The following is a 26,691-nucleotide window of genomic DNA, read 5'->3' on the forward strand; positions in this document are numbered from 1 at the left end:
AAATGTGGGCCATCTCCAGTGGGAGAGTCACCTGCGGAGTGGGTGTTAGCACTGACAGAGGCTAGGGCTAGGGCTGGACTGGAGATGGAGCCAGGGAAGCTACACAATTTCACACCAATTACACATGGCCTTCATGTTCAAGGGCGTAGATCAAGGGCACTGGCCAAGAGCAGTCACTCAGGAGCTGTAATTCTTCCCAAGTGCTTTTTGCATCTCAATGGATCATGGGCATTTCCTTTGAGATTTAGTACACCTCACCTCTTTATCCCTAATCCCTGTTTCACATCAGCCTTTCTTTTTCTTTTCTTTTCTTTTCTTTTTTCTTTTTTTTTTTTTTTTTTTGGTACCAGGGATTGGACTCAGGGGCACTTCAGTTTATGATCCTCCTGCCTCAGCCTCCCAAGTCACTGGGATTACAGGCACATGCCACAATGCCTGGCTTTGAAAGCCTTTTAAAAAGGGAGGGAAGACGGCTGGCTTGAGAGAGAGGAGATGTGATGTCAGAGGCACAAGTTGAGTGGTGCTTCTAGAAGTTAGAAAAGGCCAGGACGTGGGTCCTCCCAGACAGCTTTCAGAGACAATGAAAATCATTCCAAACCCCTGACCCTAGTACCATAGATGATGGGTGAAGTTTAAGCCTCTCAGTTAGTGACAATTTGTTATAGCAAACTTAGAAAACAAATGCAAGTGGTCCAGAGGAGTCATTAGGAATATGATATTCGAGCAAAGAACTGAGGCGAGGAGAGGGTGAGCTACGTGAATATCTGGAGGAAGGGTATTTTGTAGAGGAAACAGCATCTCACTGAGTTGCTAAGCACCATACCATTGCTGAGGCTGGCTTTGAACTTGAGATCCTTCTGCCTCAGCCTCCAGTGCAAAGGCTCTGAGGTAGGAGACCTGTGTGGCTGAGAAAGAGGAAATGAGGGAAAAGTTTTTTTAATGGACATGTTTCTGGGCTGGGGCTGGGGCTCAGCAGTAGAGCGCTCGCCTAGCACATGCGAGGCCCTGGGTTTGATCCTCAGCACCACATAAAAGTAAATAAATAAAATAAAGATATTGACAACTACAACTAAAAAATAAAATATATTTTTTTAAATGGACATGTTTCTTTTCCTCTCTCCCTGCTCCTCCTCATCTCCCCACCTCCCCAATCTGAGATTAGGGAAAACTGGATTACCTATTTTCCCCATTTTAGGCAGATTCATCTGTCCTTAGCACACACCCACCAGAGGAACCAAGTAACCCAGACTTTGGGGATGATACCAGAGGGTCTCAGAAATGACTATCTATCTCCCAAATTAACAGGTGAATTACAGCATCCCACCAAGGACAGAGCTTCCTGCAACAACGGGGCCAGATCCTGTGGGGCATTTTGGCACACAATAAGGATTATGTCCTTTTACCTTGAGTGAGATGGTGCCATAGCCCTTTGCTGTGCTCGCGATTCTGTGGGTCAGGAATTCACAGAGGCACAGAACTTATTTCAAATACTTTCATTGTCTGTCCCTCCCAGCAGGACGTGGATTGGATTTCTGTCTGGGTTCCCAGTTGGTTAGACAGTGTCTATCCCATGGCAGGTACTTGATAAATATTTGTAGAACAGTTGAATAAATGACTGAAGTGAGTCTTGTTATTGTTCCATTTGACAGATGAGGAAACGGGGGGGGGGCACAGAGAGGTCAGATATCTCTAAGGAGAGTAAGACTCAGGTAACGCGACTGTGGAGCCACATCTCTTATTTTTTATTTATTTTGGTGTGGGATTAACTCGGGGGTGCTCTACCACTGAGCTACACTCCTGGCCATTTTTATTTTGGGTTTTGAAACATGGTCTCTCTGAGTTGCTGAGGCTGGCCTTGAACTTATGATCCTCCCCTCATGCCTGGCAGTAGGAAGAGTGGAGCATGTGCATTGGGGTCAGCCTGCAGCAGTTCAAGTGTAGGGCTTCCAGTTGATTTTTATTATTGTTTGGTACCCGGGATTGAACTCAGGAGCACTCAACCACTGAGCCACATCCCCAGCCCTATTTTGTATTTTATTTGGAGACAGCATCTCACTGAGTTGCTAAGCACCTCGCCATTGCTGAGGCTGGCTTTAAACTTGAGATCCTCCTGCCTCAGCCTCCTGAGCTGCTGGGATTGTGGGGTGTGCACCACCACACCTGTCAGGGCTTTCGATTTATTTATGATCTCCAACCAGAGACTGTGCCCCTTTGCGAGGATTTTCTTTCTTTTAGTGCTGGGGTTGGAACCTCTAGCATGCTAGGCAAGGGCTCCACCCCTGAGCTACAGCCCAGATCTTTTTTCATCATTTTTTTGGGGGGTGGTGATTGGCAGTATCTATCCCTCTGGGTTATTGACATGAACATAAAACACTGAGCCGCACTCCCAGCCCATAGCTGGCGCTCAGGCATGGAACTTGGGAGGACAATGATCACAGCAGATAGTTTCCAGGTGCCCCCAAGCTTCTGGCACTATTCTAAGTGCTTGTTCCCAGTGTCCGCACCTTGGATCCAGAAGGCTAGAACTCTTACTCCCACTTTACAGGTGAGAACACTAAAGGACCCCAGAGTATCAGCAAATTTCAGCAGAGCCTGGAGGGATCACAGGAAGCTGACCCCTTTTATGGCTCTATGGAAGCCGCCTACCCCGCCCAGCCCACCGGAGGCTGGCACCATCTCATCTTTGTTTCTTCTTTCTGTTTGTCTCTGGACACCAACCCAGAGTCTCAGGCCCTTAGGTTCCTGTGAAAGGGTTGGGGACTTACTAAGGACAGATTCTGGGATCAACCTTTGGACACGCTGAATCTACAGGACTGGGAGGTGGGGGATGGGCAGGGATGGCGTTTTCCTGATACAGGAAGTCTGCAGCCCCCCCTCCCCCCAAGGTATTAGCTTCTCCCTGTCACCAGGGATGCTGAATCTGGATGAGGGCCTGGCCCACATCAGCCAGAGCTTCCTCCCTGGTTCCTGGGGAACTGAGTCCTGCTGCCCAGGGTGGGTGGTGAGGGGACCTGTGGGGTTCAGTATTCAAACATTAAAAAAAACTCTGTCCCATGATGATGCTCAGGAAAAGTTAAGCAGTGGCCCTGATTGTTATTGTTACTTTACTGTTGCTTCCCCGGTACCGTGTGGCCACACCAGCCCCACCTTCTTAGTGCCTTCTCTAGGCAGAAGAGCTCTTGAAGCCTGTCTCAATGTCCCGAGGGCAACTCAGGCGTTCAGGGCTGCAGCCTCTGAATATTAGAGGGACTAGAGGGACTGGTGGGGGTCAGCAAATTCTGGGCTCCAATGCCCATGCTGTCTGGGACAGTTTCCTAGGGATTCCAGGTCCACTGGAGACTATGGGGGCTGGGGGAGAGAGAGAGAGAGAGAGAGAGAGAGAGAGAGATATGAGAGACAGAGAGTCTGGAGCCAGGTCCTCAACAGGGCTGGAAGCTCAGGATGGAGGGCCAGTGTCTACCCTCCTGGCCCCAGGCCTCCTCCAGCTCTCCCCTGTCCCAGGATGGGGGAGCTGCCTCTGCCAAAGACTGGAGCACAGTGCCCTCTGGTGGTCACACCCTTAGGTTCCGGGGTTAAGGGCAAGGACCCATGGTTGAGCTGACTGCTGGGATCTGGGTGTATTCCCAGGACTAGATCAAGCATCAGAGACCCAGGAGTTGAGAGCAGAGATGCTGCCTGGTGTCTGGACAGGTCAGGGGTCAGGACTCAGGATGATTTTCACACAGATCAGGGGTCCCCTCCTCTAGAAAGGCCTCCGGGACCCTCAGTATGGGTCAGGAGCTGCCTCTGGGATCCCGCTGCCTCCTGTACCTCCCAGGTCCCTGAGATCTGTGGCTGCCATTGCCAGGTGATATATTTGTCACCCCACTGGACTGGGAGCTTGTGGCAGAGTCTGGGGTCACCTCCATCACAGCTGTGACCCCAGCACGTGCCCACAGGGCTTGCAACTATGATGGTCTAGGAATAGTGAACGTGCTGTTGATCTCTCCCAGCTCTCTGCCTTGAAGTGACATCTCTAGATCCTCTGCTGGGGGGTGTCCATCATAGAACCCCCAGCCTGCCCCCACTTCAGGTTGTCCACAGCCTGAGACCCACCTTACCCTATCTCCCTGATGGGTTCATGGCTTGGAGCTCAACATCAGGGAGGGACATGGAGCATTATGACTAAATGGGACATTTGTTTGTTCATCAAATAATTTGGAATACCTGCTATTTATCATGGCTTTTCTGGGGAGTGGGGTGGGGACTGGATCTCACTATATTTGCGAGGCTGGCCTCAAATTCCTGGGCTTAAGAGATCCTCTTGCCTGAGCCTCCCAAGTAGGACTTCATGTCCTGTTTTGGGTAGTAGGGATGAGACCGTGTCCTACTGTGTGGAGGCAGGCTAAAGAACTAAATATCCACATAAGGTGGTAACAGACTATGGTATGTGTTCAGAAGAAAAACATGGTATTTCAGAAGACAGAGTATGGGGGCTGCTATTTTACCTAGGGTTGTGTCTGAGGAGGTGACATTGAATCAGAGACCTTAATGGAGCCATGAGGGCATAATAGGAGGAGCATTTTAGGCAGGAGAACAGCAAATGCAAAGGTCCTGTGGCTGAAGTGAGGCTGGAATATTCTGGGAACAGGGTGGAGGCTGGTGTGCAAAGTTAGCCAAGGAAGTTGGAGAAGGAAAGAGGGACAAGAGGTCAGAAATGTGATGGGTGTTGGGGAAGGTTGGAGCAGGGCCTGGAGGGCATTAAGACTCTGTACTTTAATCTAATTGTGTCAGAAGCCATTGGAAGTTTTGACAGTTTCATGCAATAAATGTTTTGCACAACCTGTTTCAGCTACGTGTGAACAGATTTGGTGGGCTGGGAGAAAGACCACGGATGCAGCTGCTGGGACTGTGCAGGCAGGTGACAATGATGGACAGGACCAGGGTTGAGGCCATGGAGTGGAGGAGAGTGGGCCCACCCTGGGTCTATTTTGTGAATATAGAAATAATAGAATGGGCTTGGTATGTTTCCGGAAAAGGAGTCAAAGATGATTTATTGCACTAATACAACATCCATTTTCTTTACACTGACCTGCAAGCCCCTACATGATCTGGGTGCTCACTCTCTTCCCAACCTTGTCTTGTTCTCACTCTGCTTCAGTCACATTAGCATTCTTAGCAAACTTTGAGCATGCCAAGCTTTTTCTCACCCCAGGGCCTTTGCACTGGATGATCTCTGTGTCTGACATGTCCCCCCCCCCGCCCCCTGTAGTATAGAGCTGGTAACTTCCGTGTCTCAGCTCAAATGTCAGTTCAGAAACTACTTCTTCAAATCACTCAATTTTATTTTCTGTATAGCACTTATCACTCTGAAACAATCTTATCCAATTAATTTCCATTTTGTCCTCTGTCTTCCTCAACTTTTTGATAGCAGAGACTTTGTTTTGATCATTGCTGTACTTTTAGGGTCTAGTGGAATGCCTGGCATATAGCAGGTGCTCAATAAATAAACAAAGGCATTGATTAAATCTGTGCCTATTCCATGCTGGTTTACACGTTAGAGACAAGAAGGCACAGACGAGAATAGACGACAGACCCCACGGGTCATCCACATACCCTGGGGAGATCTACAAGCTGGGGGCAACCTGCTCCCGCGTCCGCGGTGCCAGGAGGAAGGAAAGAGCCCCTGCTGGGAACCGGGCACCTCCAGGGAGGGGCGGGAAGGATGCTGTGGTGGGGAGGAGCCCAGCCCCACCCTGTATCCTCAGCAGCCAATGGGCGCGCTGTCTTCCCGACGCCCCCTGGGACGTGTAGTCCCTGCAGGGGCGCCCTCGGGCGCAGCCGCTCGCCCCTAGACTCCACGTCCCGTCGTGCGCCGGGAGGCGCGGGGATTGGCTGAGCCCCGCCCCCGGCCCGCCCCGCTCGGCTCGCGCCGCAGCCCCAAGAATGAATGAAATCGTAGCGCGCTGGGCGGCAGAGCGGGCGGCGCAGGCCGGGCTGGGCCCGCGCGCGGCGGCAGCGGCGCCCCGGGCCGGAGGCGGCCCAGCCGAGCGGGCCATGGCTACCGCCATTCAGAACCCGCTCAAGTCGTGAGTGTCCCCGCCGTCCCCGCCCCGCGTCCGGACCCCATGTCCAGGAGCCCTTCCCCCGCCCTCCCTGGGGCTGGGGAGGGGGACCTCAGCTCGCGGATGGGAGTTGAATGGGGGTCCCCAGATCGCCTCCACGCCTCTGGGGGCCTGCCACCCCCAGTCGTCCCTTGGGGTTAGGGACGGGAGCCCTTCCAGGGTCGCGGGGGCGCCTCTTCTTTGTCGCTGTCAGTGAAGGAATGTGGCGCGGGCTAGGGGGTGGCGGAGGCCTTTTCCCCACCCAGAGTGGGGGTAGGGGCTTCCCTCTCCTCCATGTCTCCTCCTCAGTGTCTCTGGGGGAGGGGGCCTGCCCCAGACGGGGCTGGAAGCACCAACACCGAAGTCCGGACCTCGGTCTCCAGGGTTTCCATCACCCTCTTCCTCCCGTCAGAGCATCTTTCTCCTTCCCCCTCGTTCTCCGGGGACCCCGACCCGTGCGGCCGCAGGGTGGGGACTGAGACGTCGGGGATCCCTCGTTTGATCCCTATGGTCTCCGCTCTTCCCTCCCCGGGTCTCCAGGACCTAGAAGCCCCGACGCCGCGGTCAGCTTGGAGCGGGGCATCCCTCCCTCTCTCCGTCCATGCACATCTAAAGAGAGCACCTCCTGCCTATCCCCTGGGGACGGTGCCTCGGGAGGGGTGCTGGGAGCGCCCTCAGTCTCCGGGGATTCCCTCCCTCTCCCAGTGCCTGCGCCTCTCTGAACGTTAGCTCCTCTGCGGGCCCAGCGGCTGGGAACTCGTCCGTCTGGGTCCGAGCCCAGCCCCTCCCACCGCTCCCAGCTCCTGGCCATCCCATGCTCTCTCCACCTCTCTCCTCTCCTCTCTCCGGCTCCCTCTCTCCCTTCCTCTTCGGAATCCCGGACTCCCGGGTTCCAGCGCTCCCCCGCCCCCTTTCCCAGGCGGTGACAGCCGGCTTCGAGTGACAGGCTCACGGCCACTCCCGCCCTCTCCCCCGCAGGCGAGCGCGGCACTCCCCTCCCCCTCCTCCGGGGCCTGCTGGAATCGGCGGAGAGCCAGCGCCCGCGGCGTCGCACAAAGGGGCCGGGGCGACCTCCCCCCTCCCCCCCCAGCCCTGTGCGCTGGCTGCCTTGACCTTGAGCACACAGTGCTGGGATGGACGTGTGGGTGGGGAACGCCCCCCACTCATTCACTAGGAGGGCTGTGTCTGGTGGCGGGATCAAAGGCCCCAGTCACTTCTGGTTTCTGGAGTGGGTGGATAGGGTTGGGGTGGGAGTTGAGGTAGGGGCCTGGGGGGCGGGGACTTACAGGCACGTGCCTACACTTGAGGTGGCTTTGCTGTGAGCCGAGGGCGGGGAGAGGTGTCTGGGGCTTCGGTCCGTGTGAGCTGGTGGATGGTGGTGATACTTGTGCTTCCCTCACCCTAAGTCCCACACCCAGACAGATGACTTTCCTGTGAGGGGCCCCCAAACTGTCCGGGCAGTTGGTGGCTTTCCAGACATCCAGGCCCCTCAGACTGACCAAACCTACACGTTTGCGCTGAGGAGGCGTGGTGTCAGCTGCAGGGTCCTGGAGGCCAAGAGCAGGAGCCAGCTGGATGCTGGGCTTGGGGGCCCTGGAGAGGGAGAGTGCCGTTCTTAGGTCACCTTCCAAGGGTCCACAGGGGTGAAGGTGACCCATTTGCTCCCAAAGAATGCTGGAGTCAAATTCCTGTGGGAGCTGGAGCCTGGAGCTGCCTGAATTCACTCTCTCTTGAGCCATTAATTTTCTCCTTCTGAGCCTCAGCTTTACCATCTGTGAATTGGGGAGTCTAACAGTTATTATACCTCATGGGGTGGTGGTGAGGCTTAAAGGACATTAATTGATTGATTGAACCCATGGGCACTTTACCACTGAGATTTGTCCCTGTCCCAGCCCCCCCCCCCTTATTTTATTTTATTTTGAGACAGGGTCTCACTAAGTTGCTGAGGCTAGCCTTGAACTTGTGATTCTCCTGCCTCAGCCTCCCTCCCCACCCCCAGTAACTGGATTACATGTGCTACTTGCTGAGTAGCAGTGATTACTGATAGTAGTATAAATAGATTAATCAATACTGATTTCTATTATGGGCCAACTCCCACATAGGGTACTGGGACTGGGGCTGGGAGATTGTTTGAGAATTGACTTGTGAGGTCAAGTTCACAGGGAAGTGTATGGGAAAGGGTCTGCGAAGGTGACAGGGTAAGGAAAGGGAGGGAGAGTCCTCTACAAGGGGCAGCCTGGACTTCTGGGGAGGTGACGGAGTATCTGTACTGTGGCTCCACTTGGTGGATTGGAAGCTGAAAGCCTGGGGTGGGGCAGGAGTGAGCTGGAGCTTCTGAGGCCTGAGGTGTGGGGAGCAAGCGAAGGGGGATGTGTTGGGGTTCTGGAGGGTGATGGGAGGGGAGAGAGGAAGGTGAAGGTCACCCTCTGAGCCCAGCAGTGTATCTGGGGTGGGTCTTATGGTGAATAGGGTAGGGTGGCTACTAGAGGGACCAGAGACCAGAGTGATCAAGAGGATGCCTATGTCCCTCACTCAATCTTCTTGTCACTTTGGGCTGGAAGTGAATCCAACACCTACCCCCTCATGAGATTGAGGAGGGACAATTCAAGGTCTTACCTGGCTTAGCTGGGGGCGGAGGGGGGGGAGTTTGTGGAAATCTACAGGTTATGGGGTGTGTGTGTGTGTGTGTGTGTGTGTGTAAAGACTGGATGAGCTTTGTGTGACTTAGTAGGTCAGCTCATTTTCTGGGGATCCTTTAGGTTAGAGTCTGAATGGGTGATAGTGGGAGAGAAAAGAAGGTTAAGTCTCTTGGGAATGGATGTCTGAGTGTGTGAGTCTTTTCCTCAGTCCCATCTTCAAACAGATGCTAGGGCCTAAGGGCATGTAAAGTCCCCTTCCTCAGATTCAATTTTAAGGCCAGCCTTAGCAACTTAGCCAGGCCCTCAGTAACTTAGTGAGACTTTATCTCAAAATAGAAAATAAAAAAGGCTGGTGATGTCATTCAGTGGTAAAGTGCCCCTGGGTTAAATTCCCAGTACAAAAAAAAAAAAAAAAAAAAAAGAAAGAAAGAAAAAAGAAATGGAGAGAACTGTCTTGCACATGGTGGGTGCTCCATGTATTTACTCAACATACATTTATTGAGCATCTACCATGTGCAGGCATTATTCTTTCTAATAAGGTATCACCATTTTATATCTCAAATTTTTATATCAGATCCTTTCTGTACATCTCAGATCCTCTCTGGGGGAATACATGAATATATTGAGCACTTTTTACCTGCTAGGTACATTGCATTTATTTACTTGTTTATTTATGTGTTTATTTTTTGGTGCTGGGGATTGGGCCCAGAGCCCAGAGCTTTCAGATACTCACTGAACCGCACCCAGGTCCCTTCAAAAACACTTTACCCATGTTTTGTGCAACCGCTCTCTGGTTCCCTCTCTCCCTGCTTGAACTCTTTCTCTTTTCTTCTCACTTGAATAAATCCTACTCTTTTATGCTAAAACATTTTTTATTCATGTTTATCATTTAATCCTCATGACAGTCCATGAGCACGATCCTTATTTTATAGATAAGGAAACTGAGGCCCAGAAATGTTGTCCAAGATCCCAAGCCAGCAAGTAGCAGAGCTGGGATCTGAACCCAGAGGTGTGGCTACAGCTCCTAACAAGGACTGCTGCTGTCCGGCCAGCGGGAGGAGTTGAGCAGGGTGGGGTGGTTGACGGTGGCTGGGGTGAGCGAGGACCCTGGGGCAGGGCAGGCTTCTCTAAGTTGTGGGTTAGGTGCCAGTGAGCCAGGCGTCTGTGCGGGCACCTGCGGGATATTAAAGTGTGTGTGCGCGAGTAGTTGTGTGAGTGCCTGTGAAAGGGCGTGAGTGGGAGTGTGCGGGAGGCTGCGAATGTGTGTGTAAACTGCGTTGTGCGGGTGTGCGCGAGGCCAGGTGTGCAGGTGCGAGCGTGTGCACGTGGGACGAGGATGTGTGTGAGTGAGCGTGTGTGAGTGACGCGAGCTCCGCCCTCCCCCCGGGTTCCGCGGGGCCGGGGTCGAGACTACGGCTCCCAGCATGGCTCGGGCGGGCCCGCCCCGCCGCCGTGATTGGCTGCGGTCCGCATGCTCCCGCCCCTCGGGAATGAATGGATGGGCGGCCTCAGCGCCCGCCCGACCGCTGGGAGGACCGACCCGCCGGGGACCTGCTGGGGGCAGGACCCGGGGAGCAAGATGGCCACGGTCATCCCCAGCCCCCTGAGGTGGTGCGGGCCGGCGGGAGGCGCGGGAGGGCGCGCGCGGGTCTGCGCCTGCTTGTGTGTGTCTGTGTGGCGGCTGGGGGTGGGGCCGATGGGGTGTCAAGGGGGCTGTCACCGTGTGCCGGGCTGTGCGGGGGTGCGAGTGTGTGTGACTATGGGTCTGTGGCAAGAATGGTGTCCGACGCGCTGCCTGGAGGGGTGGAGGACGTGGAGGGACTCTGGGTCCTTTTTGGGAAAGGGGGTCATCGTCCCTGCCCCGCAAACCCTGGGTTTGGGAGAGGGTAAAATGGGCTGGGGATGCCAGGGCCTTGGTAAACTACCTTTGTCTTGGGATGTGGAGTGTATGGAGTATGTATGACTTGTGCTCTTTTTTTTTTTTTTTTGTGTGTGTGTGTGTGTGGTTATGAATATGGTCTCTTTTATTCTACACTACATGTCTTCGGATATTTGGGTCTTTGAGTGTGTGCATATGAACGCCGGGTTTGTCTTGTGTCTTGTGCCTTTGGATATGTAGGTATGTATTTGTAAGTTTTTGTGTGAATATGAGTGGATCTGACTGCTACTGTGTTTTATATGCGTGTATCTGTATGTGTTTGGATATGAATTTTAGATATTGGTTTCTATGTTGTGTATCTTTGTGAATATGTGTGTACCTGTGTGAATCTCTGTGATTTCTTTGTGCCTGGATATCGTATGTGTGATTTGTGTTGTGTCTTTGGGTAAGTGTGTAAGTGCATATGTGCATAATTTATTTCTATAGTCCCTGTCTTTTGGCATTTGTGTAACTATATGTGTTCTTTGGATGAGTGTGTGTGATGTGCTTGTGGGTCTTTGTGGTGTGGGTGATTTGTTCAGTGTTGTGTATTTGGATATGTGATGTGTATTTGTGCATAAATATTTGTGTAGTTTTCTACACTGTGTAACTTGGATTATTTGTGTTTTTCAGGAGATATTTGTGTGTGCACGTGTGTGAGATTTGTCTGTTTCTCCTTTGTGAGTATTGGGATATGTCTCTCTTTGTGTGTGAATCTCTGTGACTTTGTGCGGTTTATGTTGTGAGTTTCTATGTGTTCATGTATGGATGGGTCCCCGTGTGGTTTTGTCTGCTTCTATATTATCCACTCCTTAGCTGGAGGCCCGCTGGAGTCTTAGGTTGGGGGGTCCCCTCCCCCACCCGGGGTCCTGGAGAGACGGGAGGGGAGATTTGAGGTTGCAGGGGTTTGTCTATCCTCCCAGACCAGCGGGAGCTCAAGGCCGGGGGCGGGGTACTGGGCTTCCTTGCTCCTGCCCTTGCTGACAGCTGCCCGCCCGCTCCTCGCCCCGTAGCCTAGGCGAGGACTTCTACCGCGAGGCCATCGAGCACTGCCGCAGCTACAACGCGCGCCTGTGCGCCGAGCGCAGCCTGCGCCTGCCCTTCCTCGACTCGCAGACCGGTGTGGCCCAAAACAACTGCTACATCTGGATGGAGAAGACCCACCGCGGCCCCGGTACCTGCTGGGAGGGAGGGGTGGGGCGGAGCCCAGCTTCCGGGCTGCATTCTTACCGCCCCTGTTGCTCTAGGTTTGGCCCCAGGACAGATCTACACCTATCCCGCCCGCTGTTGGAGGAAGAAACGGAGACTCAACATCCTAGAGGACCCCAGACTCCGACCCTGCGAGTACAAGATCGGTGGGTGGAACTGCGTCCTTGTGCCTGCTGTGGCCCCATCAATGCCCCCAACCCCCTGATGAGTGTGTGAGAGCATTGCTTTTTATCTTCCTGAGTGTCTGAATAGCCGGAGGTGTCTACTCCGGAGTCTTGGGTTTTACAGCTTTCTTTGAGTCACTGAACTTCCAACTGTGTCTCCTCTTTTACCTGCCTGGTTTGCAGGACATAGAGGTGTGCGTTAGGTGTGTCTAAATGTATCAAGTCTCTGACTACATCTCCCTGCCTGGGAGCTGGGATGCATCTGAATTTGGCAGTATTTCCTTCTGTGGGTGCCTCAGAGCATCCAGCTGTTTATCTCCACGTGTGCATGAGTGTGTGTGTGTGTGTGTGTGTTTAGATATGTCAGTGCCTGGCCATAACTTTCCATCCACAGCGGAGTGTATTGGTGGGTGTCTGTTTCTAGGTGTTTCCAGGTGTGTCCAACGGTGTATTTCTTCTTGGGCATGTCTGGTGCCTTAGCACAGCCAGCTCTAATAGGGTGTCTGGGCACATCAGGGCATCAGGCTATCTCTTCCTGTGGGGGTCCGATGCTTCCCCCTGTCTGGGGGGATCTCTTCCCATCAGTGCCTTCGTCTGACCTACGTGTATTTCCTCACGTGCGTGCTGGTCCACAGAGTGTTTGGACTGAGCACTTCTTGAATGGATCCAGGAAATCAAAGACTCCAGTGGTTCTCTTCCTCTGTCCTGGTGTCTCCAAGTGTCTGGATGTCCTCAGGATTACTGCACTGCTCATCTGTCTGTGTCTCTGTCTGTGTCTGACTGCCTTGCTGGGACTGTCTGTATGTCTGTGTGTTCGTCCATCTGAGTGAGTCTCCCTGGGCATGTTTGTATGTTTCTAGGTGGACTGTGTGTTTCCCATGGAGAGTGAAGTATATCTGTGGGTCTAATTATCTCTTTTTGGGTGTCTCTGGACCTCCGAGAGTCTGGATCTGTCTTCCTCATGTGTCCAGATATATCTAGGGTCTGGGTGTGTCTGGGTGTCTGGGTGTATTTGAGAGCCTGGTTGTGGCTCTTCCTTTGCGGATTGAACTGTTACAGCTTATCTGTCTGCATCTTCCCTGTGCATGTCTATGTGTATCCTGTTGTAGTTATGGATCTGTTTGGGTGTATCTGAGGGACTGGCTGGGGTCCCTCATGGATGCAGGTATTTGTGAGGGTCTGGGCATGTCCCATGCTCTGTGTTGGGCCTAAGGGTTTCTGTGTACTCAGGATTCTGACCTAAGTGTATTCAGTAGATGTGAGGATGTGGCTGTGTGTGGTTGTCCCCCTCCCCCCTACATCCTTCCCCTAGCTATGTGTTGAATATTTGTGTTGGTTGCTGGTTCTGTGTGGGAAAGACCCCCAGCCTGGGCAATCTGAGGACAGTCTCTTTACTTGACACCCCTTCTACCTGGCACCCTGTTTCCAGACTGTGAGGCACCCCTGAAGAAGGAAGGTGGCCTTCCAGAAGGGCCAGTCCTCGAGGCTCTGCTGTGTGCTGAGACAGGGGAGAAGAAGGTCGAGCTGAAGGAGGAGGAGACCATTATGGACTGTCAGGTGAGACTGCCCTTTGGGGACCCCAGCTGTAATCTCCTCTCACCCCTGTTACCTCCCTGGCATGTCATGTTCCTGCTCTGAAACCTCCCCTAGCTCCCTAGGGCCTTTGGGTTCCTTAAATTTCCATCCTCTCAGACCTCCTTGACTTTTGGGAAGACCCCTGACTTGCCCTCTGACTCCCAGTCTGTAGCAGATCAGGGTCCCCATTCCCTTGACGCTAATTGCCCTTCTCCTGGTGCCCAGAAACAGCAGTTGCTGGAGTTCCCACATGATCTCGAGGTGGAAGACTTGGAGGATGACATTCCCAGGAGGAAGAACAGGGCCAAAGGAAAGGTATCATCCCACAGCTTCTTCTTGCCCTGTCCCTACAGCGACAGATCCCATTTATTGAGTGTGCATGGTGGTCAGCCCCTGCCACAAGTCTGACCTCATTCAATCCCTAGAGCAGTCTGAAGGGGTAGGAGATTTTATACCCGTTTTACAGTTGAGGAAACTGAGGTTCATGTAGATTAAACTATTTGAAAAGCAGAGATCATGTGGTGGGTTAAAATTGTCTTCATATCTGTACTACAGGTGAGGAAACCCAACTTCAGAGGTCCAAGTCTTCATTACTAGCAAGTTCATGAGTTGCTTGGGGGAGATTTATTAATTATTATTGTTATTATATTATTATTATTATTATTATTAATCATTATGCTGGGGATAGAACCCAGGGCCTCCTGCATGCTAGGCAAGTGCTCTACCACTGAGCTACACCCCAGCCCCATAAAACAGAATTTTGTATTTTGGCAAGTTGATATTCAAGCACAAATGATGAACATTCTCTAGGGCTCCTCGCTTTCGGGGTCCCTCACTCCTGACCCTTCCCCCAGGCATATGGCATCGGGGGTCTACGGAAACGCCAGGACACCGCTTCCCTGGAGGACCGAGACAAGCCGTATGTCTGTGATAGTGAGTCCTTCTGAAGAGGGGGACAGAGAGAGAGAGAGAGAGACAGAGAGAGACAGAGAGAGACAGAGAGAGAGAGAGAGAGAGAGAGAGAGAGAGAGAGAGAGAGAGAGAGAGTGTGTGTGGCCCAGAGACCTCTCCCCTGGCGGCGGTGCCCTCCTGTCCCAGGGTGGGGATGGGGCTCCAGGGAGGGGGCCGGGGGCCTGGGGTGCGATGGGAGGCCGGGCGGAGGCTGACCCGCGCCCCTGCCCTCCAGTCTGTGGGAAGCGGTATAAGAACCGGCCGGGGCTGAGCTACCACTACACCCACACCCACCTGGCCGAGGAGGAGGGGGAGGAGCACGCCGAGCGCCACGCCCTGCCCTTCCACCGGAAAAACAACCACAAACGTGAGCCCCAGGCCGGGTCGGGTGGTGAGGCCCCGGGTGGGCAGGGGTGGGCAGGGGGCGGGAGGAGCCTGGTGGCGGCCTGGGAGGGGGTGGGGGCCCTCAGACATTTCTGGAAAATCTCCAGCCCGGCGGTTCCCTCCCCCACCGACCATGGGGGATGCTGGCTCTGGCGTTGCCATGGCAACCAACCATCTCTCCCTCGCTCCCGGCCGGGCGTAATATTTCTGGGTCTGATTTATTGTTTCAATTAGAGCTTGGGGAGGGGGTGATAGATGATCCCCTCCCTCCCGGGCCTCCCTTCCTCCTCTCTGCTGGGCTTTGACCGAGGCCAGGGTGGGTGACCTGCAGCCCTGGGCGGCGCCCCGTGCCCACCCCACACTGCGGTGCCCACCCCACCCCGCGGCCCAGCCGGGGAGGGGACTGTGGCCCCCAGCTGTCGCCAGGCAGGGCAGCGTCCCCGCAGGCCCAGTGCTCGCCCGGGCGCTTCTCAGTTTTTCTTCGGGTGTCTTTTTCCACCCCAGGCCTTGGCCAGCGGTACCCAACGGATTTTTGGCTGGGCAGGGCCTGTTCAGGGTGTTGCCGGCGGAAGGGTCCTGAGGGGCGCGGGGCTCCTCCTAAGACTGAATTCACTTGCCAGGTTTATTATCCAGTAAAGAGGACACGGGGCTGGGTGTAGCAGCAGAGTCTGCCTAACATGCAGGCCCCTGGGTTCCATCCAGCACCACAAAAGCAAATAAATAAATAAATAAATAAATAAATAAATAAATATGGGCACATCGGTTGCCCAGAGTTGGGGTCCTGATGAGAATTATCTGCCCCCCTCCCCAGGCTTTTTATTTTTTTAACTACTGCCCACAGATCAGGGTAGCTCCTCTCTCTCCACTTCCCCTGTGCCTGGACTGAGGGCCCACCCCTGGGGCTGAGGCTGGGGCAGGTGGAGCCTTGCCTATGGTGAGAGCCCCTCTCTCTGTCCCCCCCCACCCCAGAGTTTTACAAAGAATTGGCCTGGGTCCCCGAGGCACAAAGGAAACACACAGGTAGGGATGCCTCCCTCCACTCCTACTTCTGCAGCCACCTTTGACTGGGTGCCCCCGCCTGCCCCACCTGAACCCCGGGCCTGCTGTTTTTCAGCCAAGAAGGCGCCTGACGGCACTGTCATCCCCAACGGCTACTGTGACTTCTGCCTGGGGGGCTCCAAGAAGACCGGGTGTCCTGAGGACCTCATCTCCTGTGCAGACTGTGGGCGATCAGGTGACACCCCTCACTAGAGTTTTCTGGCAAGGGGGGGCATCCAGGAGTCCAGACCCGGAGGATGGGGGCAGAGGAGTGAGGTTCCTGGGGTGGACCCAGCCCATCCCTGGGCTGCAGCTAAGCAGAGCAGTGGAGTTGACACAGATGCTGGTGACCACGGGGAACAGTTGGGTCAGTGGAATGATGGGACAGGGTTGTCGTGGCATTGCACACAGTGGCACATGCTTATCTGGCATGTAGAGCAGTGAGAAGGCTCAAGGCATCGTGGGTAGGGGCTGAGACACGGGAGTGATGGATCGCTACTGCACGGGTCCTGTAGGGAACAGGATGTATTGCTATTGGACTGTGGTTGACGAATGTGGTTCCCCATGGTGGACTGTGTAATGGGCAGGTTGCTTCACACACTGGGTAATGAGTTGTGGTTGTCATGGTATCCTGGAGAGTGAAATATGGTTGCCATGGCAATTTGGTAGAATGGAATGGAGTTGTCATGGTGCTGGGGCAGTGGCTGGGGGTGTCAGGCACTGGAGGTAGTGGCTATGGTGTTGGGCACCATGGCCCTGGCTGTAGGCACCAGGGCACTGGACTGCAAGTATTGTTGGCGACAGTTTGGTTGCTGGGGCATCATGTTGTAACAGGCTTTGGCTGTGGAACAAGGTATGGGACCTGTTGTGGAAGGTGGTTGCCATGGCGTCGTGGCTGGGAGAGCGTGGTTGCCATGTCACTGTGGTTAGCCGGCTGGGCTGGCCACTGTGCTGTGGGTAATGGAATGTGGCTTCTCAGCACTGTGGTTAACAGATTGTGGTTGCCACGGTGTTGTGGGTGGTAGAAAGTGGTTGCCACAGCACTGCGGGTAATGGAATGCGGTTGCCATGGTATTCTGGGGAGCAGAGTGCGGTTGCTGTGGTGGCTGGGCAGGAGGCTGTGGGGGCCAAGGTCCTGCTGGTTGTGTGTGGCAGGTCCCCAGCAGGGTGTGCAGGACTGGGGTCGGGCTGTGGACCACTGAGGCTCTTCTTGGTCTTATGAGCCAGGGGTGGGGTCAGAGCCATTTTCCCTACAGGGGTCAGTAGCCACCGGGATCACAGTGACTCCCTAACCACACATTCCTGCCCCTCGGCCCCCAGGACACCCCTCGTGTTTACAGTTCACGGTGAACATGACAGCGGCTGTGCGGACCTACCGCTGGCAGTGCATCGAGTGCAAGTCCTGCAGCCTGTGTGGCACCTCGGAGAACGACGTGAGTGCCTGCCGCCTCCAGGGGACCTACCCCAGCCACCCTCCCCACCTGGCCCCTTCACTTTGCCTGTGGAGCCGGAAGCCTTTCCCAGAGCCGCTCCTGGGGAGCACCAGGAACGCACATCATTGTCATTGTTAGTGTCCATTAACTGAGCCTGGCACTTTATACTCCTCATCTCTGCCACCTCCCAACCACCCGCGAGGTAGGTGCTCTTGTTCCCACTTTACGGAGCAGAAGCCAGTTCAGAGAGGGATGTGGCCTGCCTGAGGTCACCCGGGATGCAAACCACATCTGGCTCCCAGAGCTGGTATCAGGGCGTCTTAGCGTCTTCCTCAGTCTGCGAGGCCCAGAGACCTCGACCTCAGCTCAGTTCCCAGGGGTGTCTGCAGGCCCCAGAGCCTGCTCTCGGGATGGGGCCACCTCCCCCAGCCCCTTCCACCTCGCCCCTGCCCCAGCCCCCCACCCCGGTTTCTGGTGCCCGTGCCCCCAGGGTGCCAGCTGGGCGGGTCTCACCCCCCAGGACCAGCTGCTGTTTTGTGATGACTGCGATCGGGGTTACCACATGTACTGCCTGAGCCCCCCCATGGCGGAGCCCCCAGAAGGTGAGAGAAGGGACGTGGGGGTGGGTGGGCTGGAAAACTGCACCTGCTGGAGACCCTCTGGGTGGGAAGGGGCAGGCTGCCCTCCCGCACTGTGCCTAACTCGGCCCTCGGCCACCCGCCCGCCCCGCAGGGAGCTGGAGTTGTCACCTCTGCCTTCGGCACCTGAAAGAAAAGGCCTCTGCCTACATCACCCTCACCTAGGCCTGGCTCTGGTTCTCTGGACTCCAGGCTGGTGCTTGCCCACCTGCCTCTCGCCCCACCCTGCGCCCCAGTGTGAGGGGAGAGGGTGACGCCCCGGGGCTGGGCTGCCCGTCCCCTGCCAGTGAGATGCTGGCCTGTCCCCTGCCAGTGAGATGCTGGCCCTGTGGGTGGGTGGCCCCTGCCCCTCCCCCCCATCCCTTGGCAAATGGGCACCAGGGGCTTCTGCTCCCCTCAAAGCCATACCCCGCCTCTGGGCGGGCACGAGGGGTAGTGATGCCAGCCAGGGGCATGGACAGAGCCTTTTTCTAAAGAAAAAGACAAAAACTAAAAAAAAAAGAAAAGGAAAAAGAAAAAAAAAGAAATTAATATATACGAAGAGTCCTGTGAGGCCTGGCTGGGTGGAAGGGCACTGCCGAGCGTCCACTGGGCACCCTTCTAGGCCAGCTTCCTGCCTGGTGCCCCACCCTCACTTCTGGAGTCGCAGCTGTCCCACCTCCCCACCTACGGTGGGCACCGTTCCCCTTGTGCCCAGGGTGGGTGGGCATGGTGTCCACCCTCGCCCCCTCCTGGTGCCCACCGTGGATACTGCATGACGTGAACCATGGTTTTGAACTCTGTTCCTGCCCCTCCCTGACAGCCCCACCCCGTGCCCACCGGTGCCAGCCGTGCCATGGGCACCGTGGCGCGAGGCGGGCCTACCCAGCGCCCGCTGGGACGAGAAGCACAGACCTGCAAAGGACTCGTTTTTTTTCCTCCTTCCGCTGCCCCCCGCCGACCCTGCTGGCCATTTTGGGGGCAGCAAGGTGGCGCAGTTGTTTCTTGTGGTTGTGTGTGTTTGTTGTTCGGGTTTAAAAAAGGGAAATTGAGACTGCAGGTGGGGGTGGGTCTGGGGGTCCCCCCAGTCCAGGAGAACCCTCCCTGTACCCGAGTCTCCTTCATTGCCTGCCTCTGCTGTGAAATACCTTGTTCTGTGTATTAAACTGGCCTGACCCCTCTGCCCACCACTGCCTCCTTCTCCAGCTTGGTTTGGGGGCGTCACCAAGAAGGGGAGCTGGGGCCTCCTTGGGGGAGAAGCAACTGCAGGGCCTCTACCTCCACCACCACCTCCTCCCCTGCACCCCGCCTCCCTCTGGCTTTGTCCCAGCTCCTCCCAGCCTTGCCGGAAAGGAGAAGAGGGGGATGGGGCGGAGGGGGCTCCCGCCCAGCCAGCTGTGGTTGCCCTGGCAACGGACTGCTGCAGCTGCAGCGGGAGGCAGGAGGGAGGCGGGAGTGAGGATGGGGGAAGGGAGGGATGTGAGCCTGGCGGTCCCTCCCAGGCCAGAGTGGGGAGTGGGGGTGTCGGGAGACATCTCAGTCCCACTGTCCTAGATATGAGCAGAGAGGTGGGGAAGGGGAGAAGGCAGGTGGGAGGGGAGGCCGGAGGAGGCGTCTAGACCCAGGGACTAGAGGAGAAAGACTGGGGTGGGGTAGGTAGAGGGAGAAAGAGGTTGAGAGTCACAAATTTATTGAGAGAATCAGAAGAGGACAGAACAGGACCGAGAGATGAGGAGAAAGCCACAGGAATTAGGGAAGAGAGCCCCTAGAGAACAGAGATTTAGTGAAAGAGGAAATCATAGTAATAAAAACAGCAGCCACGTTGGGAGACAGGCCGGGTCTGGAGGGAGAGGACCCAGGAGTGATGGACATCAGGGCGGCTGCGCCCCAGGAGAGGGGGATGGACCCACATGGGGACGGCAAAGTCCCTGGACAAGACAGTGGTGTGGACCTCTGGGGGAGGGACAGACCCAGAATCTAGGGGAAGAGCACAGAAACCTGGAGATGGGTAGAGGTGTGGAGGCAGTTCAGAGCCTGGGCAGAGGCTTGGCTGGAGTGGGTGGTCAGTGAGTGGGGGGCCAGGACGAAAGCTGGGGCTGGCGGGGTACAGCTGAGGCGCTCTAGGGGCTGGCTTTGTGTTTGGGTTGCGGGGTGCTGGGAGCTGCTGGTGTCTGCTGGCTCCAGGGGACGATGTGAGAACAGTTTGTTCCAGGTCCCACCCCCCTTGGCCCCTGCTGGTGTGGGGAGGGCAGCAAGGCCTAAGGATGGGGCCTGGAAGAGGGTGGAGAAAGGGAGAAGTCGACTCTAGACTGCTTAGTGGGAATGGCTGCTCTCCCCTCCACCTACCCTCCACACTTTTGGAAAAATATACTTGGGGGGAGGGGCCTGAGTCGGAGAAGAATGGGTTTTGAGATGACAGGTAAGTGGGCGGTGAGGAGGGGTGCACAGACCCCGCCACATGGCCAGCCCCTTCCAGAGGCTCTGTGAAACCCACAGGAGCAGAGCTAAGACTTCCCACACAGGCTGGGCCTTGGATCTTCACATGGAATTCCCAGAACTGAAAATCAGTTTGTCCAAATTCCCACCCAACTTCAACAGATGCAGATCTGGGACCATAAGTTCAAGTCCCCTCCTCAGCTAGAAGGGTCCCAAAGGAAGGCCTTGCTCTGGCTGAGGTCGCAGGGGTGTGTTGTCTTTCTCACATGGAGGGAAGGGAAGCCATGTTTTGCCTCCCCTTCGCAGGAAGAAGGGGCAGCCTTGACCCCGCGCTGCCCACTAGACGGCTGGCAGAGGGAGACCCCTCCACCAGCACAGAGAGAAGGGCTGTGGCTGTGGCAGGAGATGCAAATAACCTCAGACACTCAGCCAGACTCTCAAGATAAAAATTAAAGGGGGCTGGGGATGTGGCTCAGTGGTAAAGCACCTCTGGGTTCAACCCTCCAATACCAAAAAAAGAAAAAAAAAAAAAAAGCAAATGAGCTGGCACTGGGATGTGCCATCTGCCTAAAGAGGCGGAGTCTAGCCACAGAAGACTAGACACCAAAAGGAAATGTGTCCCCACCCCCTGCCCCCAATACTTGGAATTGAACCCAGGGGCACTTCACCCCTAGCCTTCTTGGTTTTGAGACAAGGTCTGGCTAAGGTGCCAGGCTGGCTTCAAACTCAAAGTCTTCCTGCCTCAGCCTCCCAAGTCTCTGGGATTACAGTGGTGTGCCACCAGGCCCAGCAGAATCTCGCTCTTTTAAATTTGGGGTCATTTCACATTCTGAGGTTGGCTTCCGGCAGGAGGGGGCTGATGTGGACCGGGCGGCCGCCCAGCTGTGAACACACAAGCCATTTCTATGAAACATTTATTTCCTTTGAAACCTCCAGAAACATGCCAGAAAATCTCAAGACAGGGATGGGAGGGGGGAAAGACAATAAAGAATAATTAACCAAATGAATCAAATCAACATGAAAAAAAGCCTACTATCTCAGCCATCAGATAGAACACCAACCTCAAATTAAATAGATTTGTTGTGCAGAAATTCTTTAAAAATAACAAAATAAAACCAAAATCATAATTTACACTTGTCAATGTGCATGATCAGGTCCCCAAAATGATCGAATGATCTGAAGATATGAGAAAAAAAAATAAAGGCTCCAGGTTAGGGTCTGAGGAGGGGGGTGGGGCGGGGGCCTGGAGAACCCCCGAGAAGGGGACCAGGGAAGGAGACATCACAGTAGTTGGCCAGGGCTGGGGAGGGCTGCTGGGCAGGCCTGGCCTTGGCAGGCTGGCCTCTCGCCACCGCTGTGGGGAGAGGAGGTGGCAGGCTGAGGTTTTACTCTCAAGACTGGGGGATGCTGGGGGCCAGAGGCAGATCATAGGGAGACGCAATGAACACCCTCTTCTCCGGCCCCGGCCCCTCCAGCCTGGCACCTCCCTGAGTGCCTGATCTATGCAGTCCCAGAAACGCCCATCTGCCCGGGTTCCTGGGCCTGAAGAGAACCTGGGGGATCTGTGGACAAGTGCCGGCTGCCTGGCTCGGCTCTGAGCCCAGCCCACGCTGCCAACTCCTTCCTGCCTGGTGCTTCCCAGAAAGGGAAGCCGCCTTCCCACCACCCTGACTGTCCCTCTGGGTCCTCTTGCTGACCCCCTGCCCATGGGGGACATGCCTTGATCCTCAACTTGAGGTTGGGGGAATCCACAGACTGTGGCCATCCAGACTTGTTCTGGCGCAACTCTACATGAAAAAATAAATATATATATATATATATATTTTTTTGTTTTTAAAGGAAAAAAAAAGGAACTCGTGTTTCCTGGGTGAACAGCGTAGTACCACACTGGCCTGGCTGCCCGCCAGCTGCCCCTTATTGCCTTTAGAACAGCGTCTCTGGGGTTCGCACTGCGAGTGCTCCCCGGGGAGCACAGTGAGTGTGTCTGGGTGGCCGTCGCTGGGGGCCTGCGAAGGAAAAGGAAACCAGACAGGAGATGAAGGCTGTTGTTGTCCAGCCCTGTCCCAAGGCTCCCAGGGTGCCTTCTGGAGCCCAGAGGCGGCCTGGCTGCTGGTCAGGGCTTGGTCGTGCTGGGAGGAGAGAGAGCCGGGCGGTCTGGCCCGGCCAGGTCAGTAGCTCAAAGGTGGAGGGACCTGGGGGACCCAAGCCCAGGCATGTGGCCTCTGGTGGGAGAGGAACTGATAGAAAAAGATTGTATAAATTGTCCTGTTTGTACAAATAGTTTTTCTCTCAAAGAAGTGGCCTCTGGATGCTGGGATTCTTCTCTCCATCCTAGGGCCTCCAAGAAAATAATTTAAACTCTATGAAAGTGCTCCTGGCTGCTTTGTGGAAGGAGGGGCCTGGGAAGGGATGACATCCATGCTTTTTGGAGCTAGTACACTGGGGACCAAAGGGTCCTAGTCTGTCGCCCTGAGGGCACTTGCTTCTTTGGGGTGTGGGGGAAAAGACTCATTTCACGCCATATTTTTTCATGCAGGGGCTCTGCCCACGAGCTATGCTGCTGGGTGCAGTGAAGAACCCTGGCGTGTGGGTCCTGGGCGCTGTGGAGGCTGGATGCTGACCTCTGCAGCCCCTCTCGCTTTCCCATAGCCGGGTCCTAGGCAGAGGCTGGGTGACCCCAGGGACACAGGGGTCAGTGCAGAGGCCTGAGACCAGGAGGTGACCTGACTCACAGCCTGGGGAGGCTCCCGCAGGCCCCACTGCTAGCTGGGGTTTCTGAGTCCACGTGGAGAGCTGTGGGGGCAGTAGGTACCAGGCCTGGCTAAGTGACCTGTCATGCCGGCCACCAGGGGCCTACAGAAAGAGAGAGGAGGACAGGAGCCCACGGCCTGCCTGCAGGCAAGGTGCCAGGGCCTGGTGGCCTCTCGGCCTCAGAGCTCCTTCTTCTCCCTACAGAAAAGCTCGGCGAACTTGCGCAGCTGCTCGCTGGCGGCCTGCGACTCCTCCTGCAGCCGCTGGTTGTTCTGCCGCAGGCTGGCCACCTCCGACTGCAGCACCACCTTGTCCTGCTTCTCCTGTGAGGGAGGAGGGCTGGGCATTAGGCTGGTGGCCTTGGTAGCCCCCAGAACAGCCAGTGGCCCTGGGGATCTGTGAGCCCAGGCCAGAACCAGTTACAGGGGTTCAAATCCCAGCTCTGCTTCCACAGCTGAGTAACCCTGGCCTGTCACATCCTGTCTGCGGGTCCCGTTCCCTCAACTCTGACAGGGTGGCTCCGAGGGGTCCCTGAGGTATGCAGAGGTCCAGAACATAGCCTGCCTGGGAGTAACTGACGAGCATTGCGATACTGTCATCACCTCATCCTACCCCCACCCAAGGGCCTGGGGACGGTCATTATCCTCATTTTCCTGGAAGATGGAACCAAGCCTCACATAGCGAGGCAGCCTGAGCAGGCCCTATCACCTATTCTAAGAGGCTCTTGGGGTGACAGAACACTGGCTAAGCCAGTGACTTGTTTAAGGTCACATAGTACTAAGGGTGGGGCAGGGTTTGAACCTGGGCCGCTGTGATTCCTGGGCTGGAGGAGTACATTGTGCTCTACTTCTTTTTATTTATATATATATATTTAATTTTTATTTATTTATTTATTTTTATGTGGTGCTGAGGATCGAATCCATAGTCTCATGCATGTGAGGCAAGCACTCTACCACTGAGCTACAACCCCATCCCCGTATGCTCTGCTTTTTAATTTTGACCTCAAAGTATATAAATGACAGACAAAAGTCTCCTCTGCCCTGTCTCTCCTCATTCTTGTACACCCTAGGGACAGTCCATTTGGAATGCCATCACCTAGTGTCCCTCCTTTTTTTGTGTGGTGCAGTGGATGGAAGCCAGGGTCTCGTGCAGCCAAACAGGCACTCTACCATGAACCACATCCCAAGACCCTACATGTCCCTCTTAACCCGTGGTTGTTAATAATTAAAACAGAAGCACACTGGGCTGGGACATAGCTCCAGGGGAAAGCACTTGCTCATCACGTGTGAAGCCCTGGGTTCCATCCCCAGCGTGGAGAAGACCAAAAAAAAAAAAAAATATATATGAGAACGTTCTAGGAAACAGCTCTGCAGCTTGCTGTGTTTTGCACCGGAGTTCCCGGCCTTCTCCTGCATGTCAGTCAGGGGGTAGATTTGCTATTTTAATTGGCTGCAGACCATTCTGCTGCATGGGTGTCCGTGATTTACATTACCCTTCTCCTTTTGATGGACAGCCATCTGGTCCCATTAGTGCAGCAGTGAACATCTCTGCTCATGGATCTCTCTGTACCCAAACTGGAGATTCTCACCAATTCCCACAGGTGGAATTGCTGGGTCAACTAGATCCACGAACCTAGAGCCTCGGGCATGCTGGGCACGCGCTCTATCACTGAGCTGTAATGTAGTCCCAGACCTCCAGTTACACTCCCCACACCCCAGCAGGGCAGCGCACCCAGGGGTGTTCCCACACTGAGCTGCATCTTCAGTCCTTTGGACTGATTAATTTGAGACAGGGTCTCACTAAGTTGCTAAGTCTGGCCTGGAACTTGTGATCCTCCTGCCTCAGCTTCTTGAGTTGCTGGAATTATGGGTGTGCACCACCATGTTGCTCTACGATTACATTTTGGTAAATACTGCCCAATCGCTGTCCAAAAAGGTTGGACCAATTTGTTCTCCAAGAATGTCTAAGAGTGTCTCTGTGAGCTCCCTCGCCTTCTGAATTGTCACTTTCTCTGTTTTACTCATGACTAGACCCAAGAGTAGCAGCAAGGAGGGTGGATAGGTGCCGAGTGGCCTCGGCAGGCACCTGGGCGGGTCTGGGGAGGGGCAGCAGGTGTGTGCGTGGGCCCTCACCTTCTGGAGGTCCGTGTGCAGCTGCTTCAGCATCACTTCCAGCTGATACACCTTGCCCGTCAGATCCAGGGGTGGCTCTTCACTGGAGAGAGGGAGGACAAGGTCAGCCGTGTGGCATCTGAAGCGAGCGATTGCCCCAAGGATGGGCCGTATCTGGGACTTTTGGGGAGAATCTCTTTTCTGTATCCATGGGATACAGAAGTCCATCCCTGAACACCTACTGAGCATCTGCAGGTCAGGCGCTGCTCCAGGCACAGGAAGGAGGAGGATGGACAAACAGACACAGGGCTTACCATGGTCAGTGTTGGAAATGATGACAAGCCCATTATCCCCCTACTGTGGGCCAAGCCATGCGCCACCCAGCAATTTGTGTGGTCAGTCTAAGTGTCTCAGCCACTGTCCTGTGAGGGGACCTCACATGGAACAGAGGAGGAGGCCTGGGCTTGGGGAGGGGGTGTCACCACCCACTTTCCTCCCTTGTGCTGGTGCTGGGATCTGAACCCCATTGCCTGAGGCTCCTCCTCTGCGCAGATTCTTCCAGCCCTGAGCTCTCCTGGCACTGCAGGGGAGAAACAGGCTCCCCTCCCTGCTTAGAGCAGGTCTGAGGGAGGTGCCCGTGGGCAGGCGCCATGGGCTCACACGCCCGAGAGGATGGGGTGCAGGGGATGGGGTCGAGTGAGCTGCACAGGGGCGAAGGAGGTGGGGCCTGGCCTCCTGCCTCTCCCTCCCTTTCTCCTCCTCCATGGTTCTCTATCTTAGGGACCTGCAGGGGGAGGTGGGAGGCTCAGGGGAGGTCATCACCGTGGGGTTCAAGGTGACTGAGCAGTGAGCCCAGGGGCCATAGGTCCTGCCACTTCCCACACCATGGCTCCTGCAGCACCAGCGCTGCGTGCCCATCTCATCTTTACAGTGGGTCCCACTTTCCATGGAGGTTGGGCTGGGGCCAGTGTGTGGAGCAGAAAACACCCAAGAATTAAAATTACCCTCAAAAAGGGCTCCCGTTGCCCACAGAGCACACAGGTGCTGTGTGGTACCTGGGGCCCTGTGCTGCGAGGCCAGCAGAGCACGTCAACACGTCCTGCAGGCAGAGCGCCGTTACATTCTCTGCCTCCTTCACTTTCTGCCGATCAACCAGAACCAACACACCACACTGACGGTGAGAAGCCCCATGTGCCATGGCCAAGCGAGACACCTCTCTGTCCTCTCCCCACCAGACTCCAGAGGGCGGGTCCTGGCCTCAATCCTGCAGGGGTCCCCATATATAGCCTGGCTTAGGCCTTGTCAGGGCAGATGTGAAAGGTGTTGGGTGCCAGTCTGCACCACCTGGGGATCTACACAGGAGACCAGGAGGGGACAGATGA

The 26,691-nt window shown here is 55.2% G+C and overlaps 2 protein-coding genes across 8 annotated transcripts in view; one reads left to right on the forward strand and one right to left on the reverse strand.

The window, feature by feature from the left end:
* Positions 1-5,944: 5,944 nt before the first annotated feature.
* On the forward strand, positions 5,945-18,965 carry DPF1 (double PHD fingers 1). Of its 4 annotated transcripts, none has more exons than XM_081273311.1 (12): positions 5,945-6,068; positions 11,654-11,814; positions 11,888-11,995; positions 13,443-13,570; positions 13,814-13,903; positions 14,443-14,521; positions 14,775-14,906; positions 15,893-15,943; positions 16,038-16,157; positions 17,282-17,394; positions 17,915-17,996; positions 18,127-18,965. In XM_081273311.1, the coding sequence occupies exons 1-12, from the start codon at positions 6,037-6,039 to the stop codon at positions 18,195-18,197; spliced, it is 1,167 nt and encodes a 388-aa protein (XP_081129437.1). In that variant the 5' UTR covers positions 5,945-6,036; the 3' UTR covers positions 18,198-18,965. The 4 variants fall into 4 exon arrangements, with proteins under 4 accessions (XP_081129437.1, XP_081129439.1, XP_081129438.1 ...); XM_081273312.1 differs by lacking the exon at positions 5,945-6,068 and adding an exon at positions 10,242-10,330; XM_081273313.1 differs by lacking the exon at positions 15,893-15,943 and having other exon boundaries at positions 5,968-6,068.
* Positions 18,966-21,380: 2,415 nt separating this feature from the next.
* The window catches only part of SIPA1L3 (signal induced proliferation associated 1 like 3), a 230,533-nt gene continuing 225,222 nt past the window's right edge, over positions 21,381-26,691 (reverse strand). For 3 of the 4 annotated variants that reach the window (XM_081273204.1, XM_081273202.1, XM_081273203.1), the window contains 2 exons: positions 25,331-25,412; positions 21,383-23,521 (listed from right to left, as the gene is read on the reverse strand). In XM_081273204.1, coding sequence (XP_081129330.1) covers positions 23,378-23,521; positions 25,331-25,412 — 226 coding nt within the window. In that variant the 3' untranslated portion in view covers positions 21,383-23,377. Of the gene's footprint in view, positions 23,522-25,330; positions 25,413-26,691 lie in introns of all 4 variants that reach the window. The other variant, XM_081273205.1, reaches the window with a different exon arrangement.

The sequence above is a fragment of the Spermophilus citellus genome, assembly GCF_964194105.1.
Source record: "Spermophilus citellus genome assembly, chromosome: 18".
Taxonomy (NCBI): domain Eukaryota; kingdom Metazoa; phylum Chordata; class Mammalia; order Rodentia; family Sciuridae; genus Spermophilus; species Spermophilus citellus.

Excerpts from the sequence above, each read along its gene's own strand:
- DPF1 (XM_081273311.1), top strand. The coding sequence starts at position 6,037 with ATGGCTACCGCCATTCAGAACCCGCTCAAGTC. Across the intron at positions 16,158-17,281 it reads TGCAGACTGTGGGCGATCAG|GACACCCCTCGTGTTTACAG; the intron begins GTGACACCCCTC and ends CTCGGCCCCCAG. Across the intron at positions 17,997-18,126 it reads CATGGCGGAGCCCCCAGAAG|GGAGCTGGAGTTGTCACCTC; the intron begins GTGAGAGAAGGG and ends CCCGCCCCGCAG.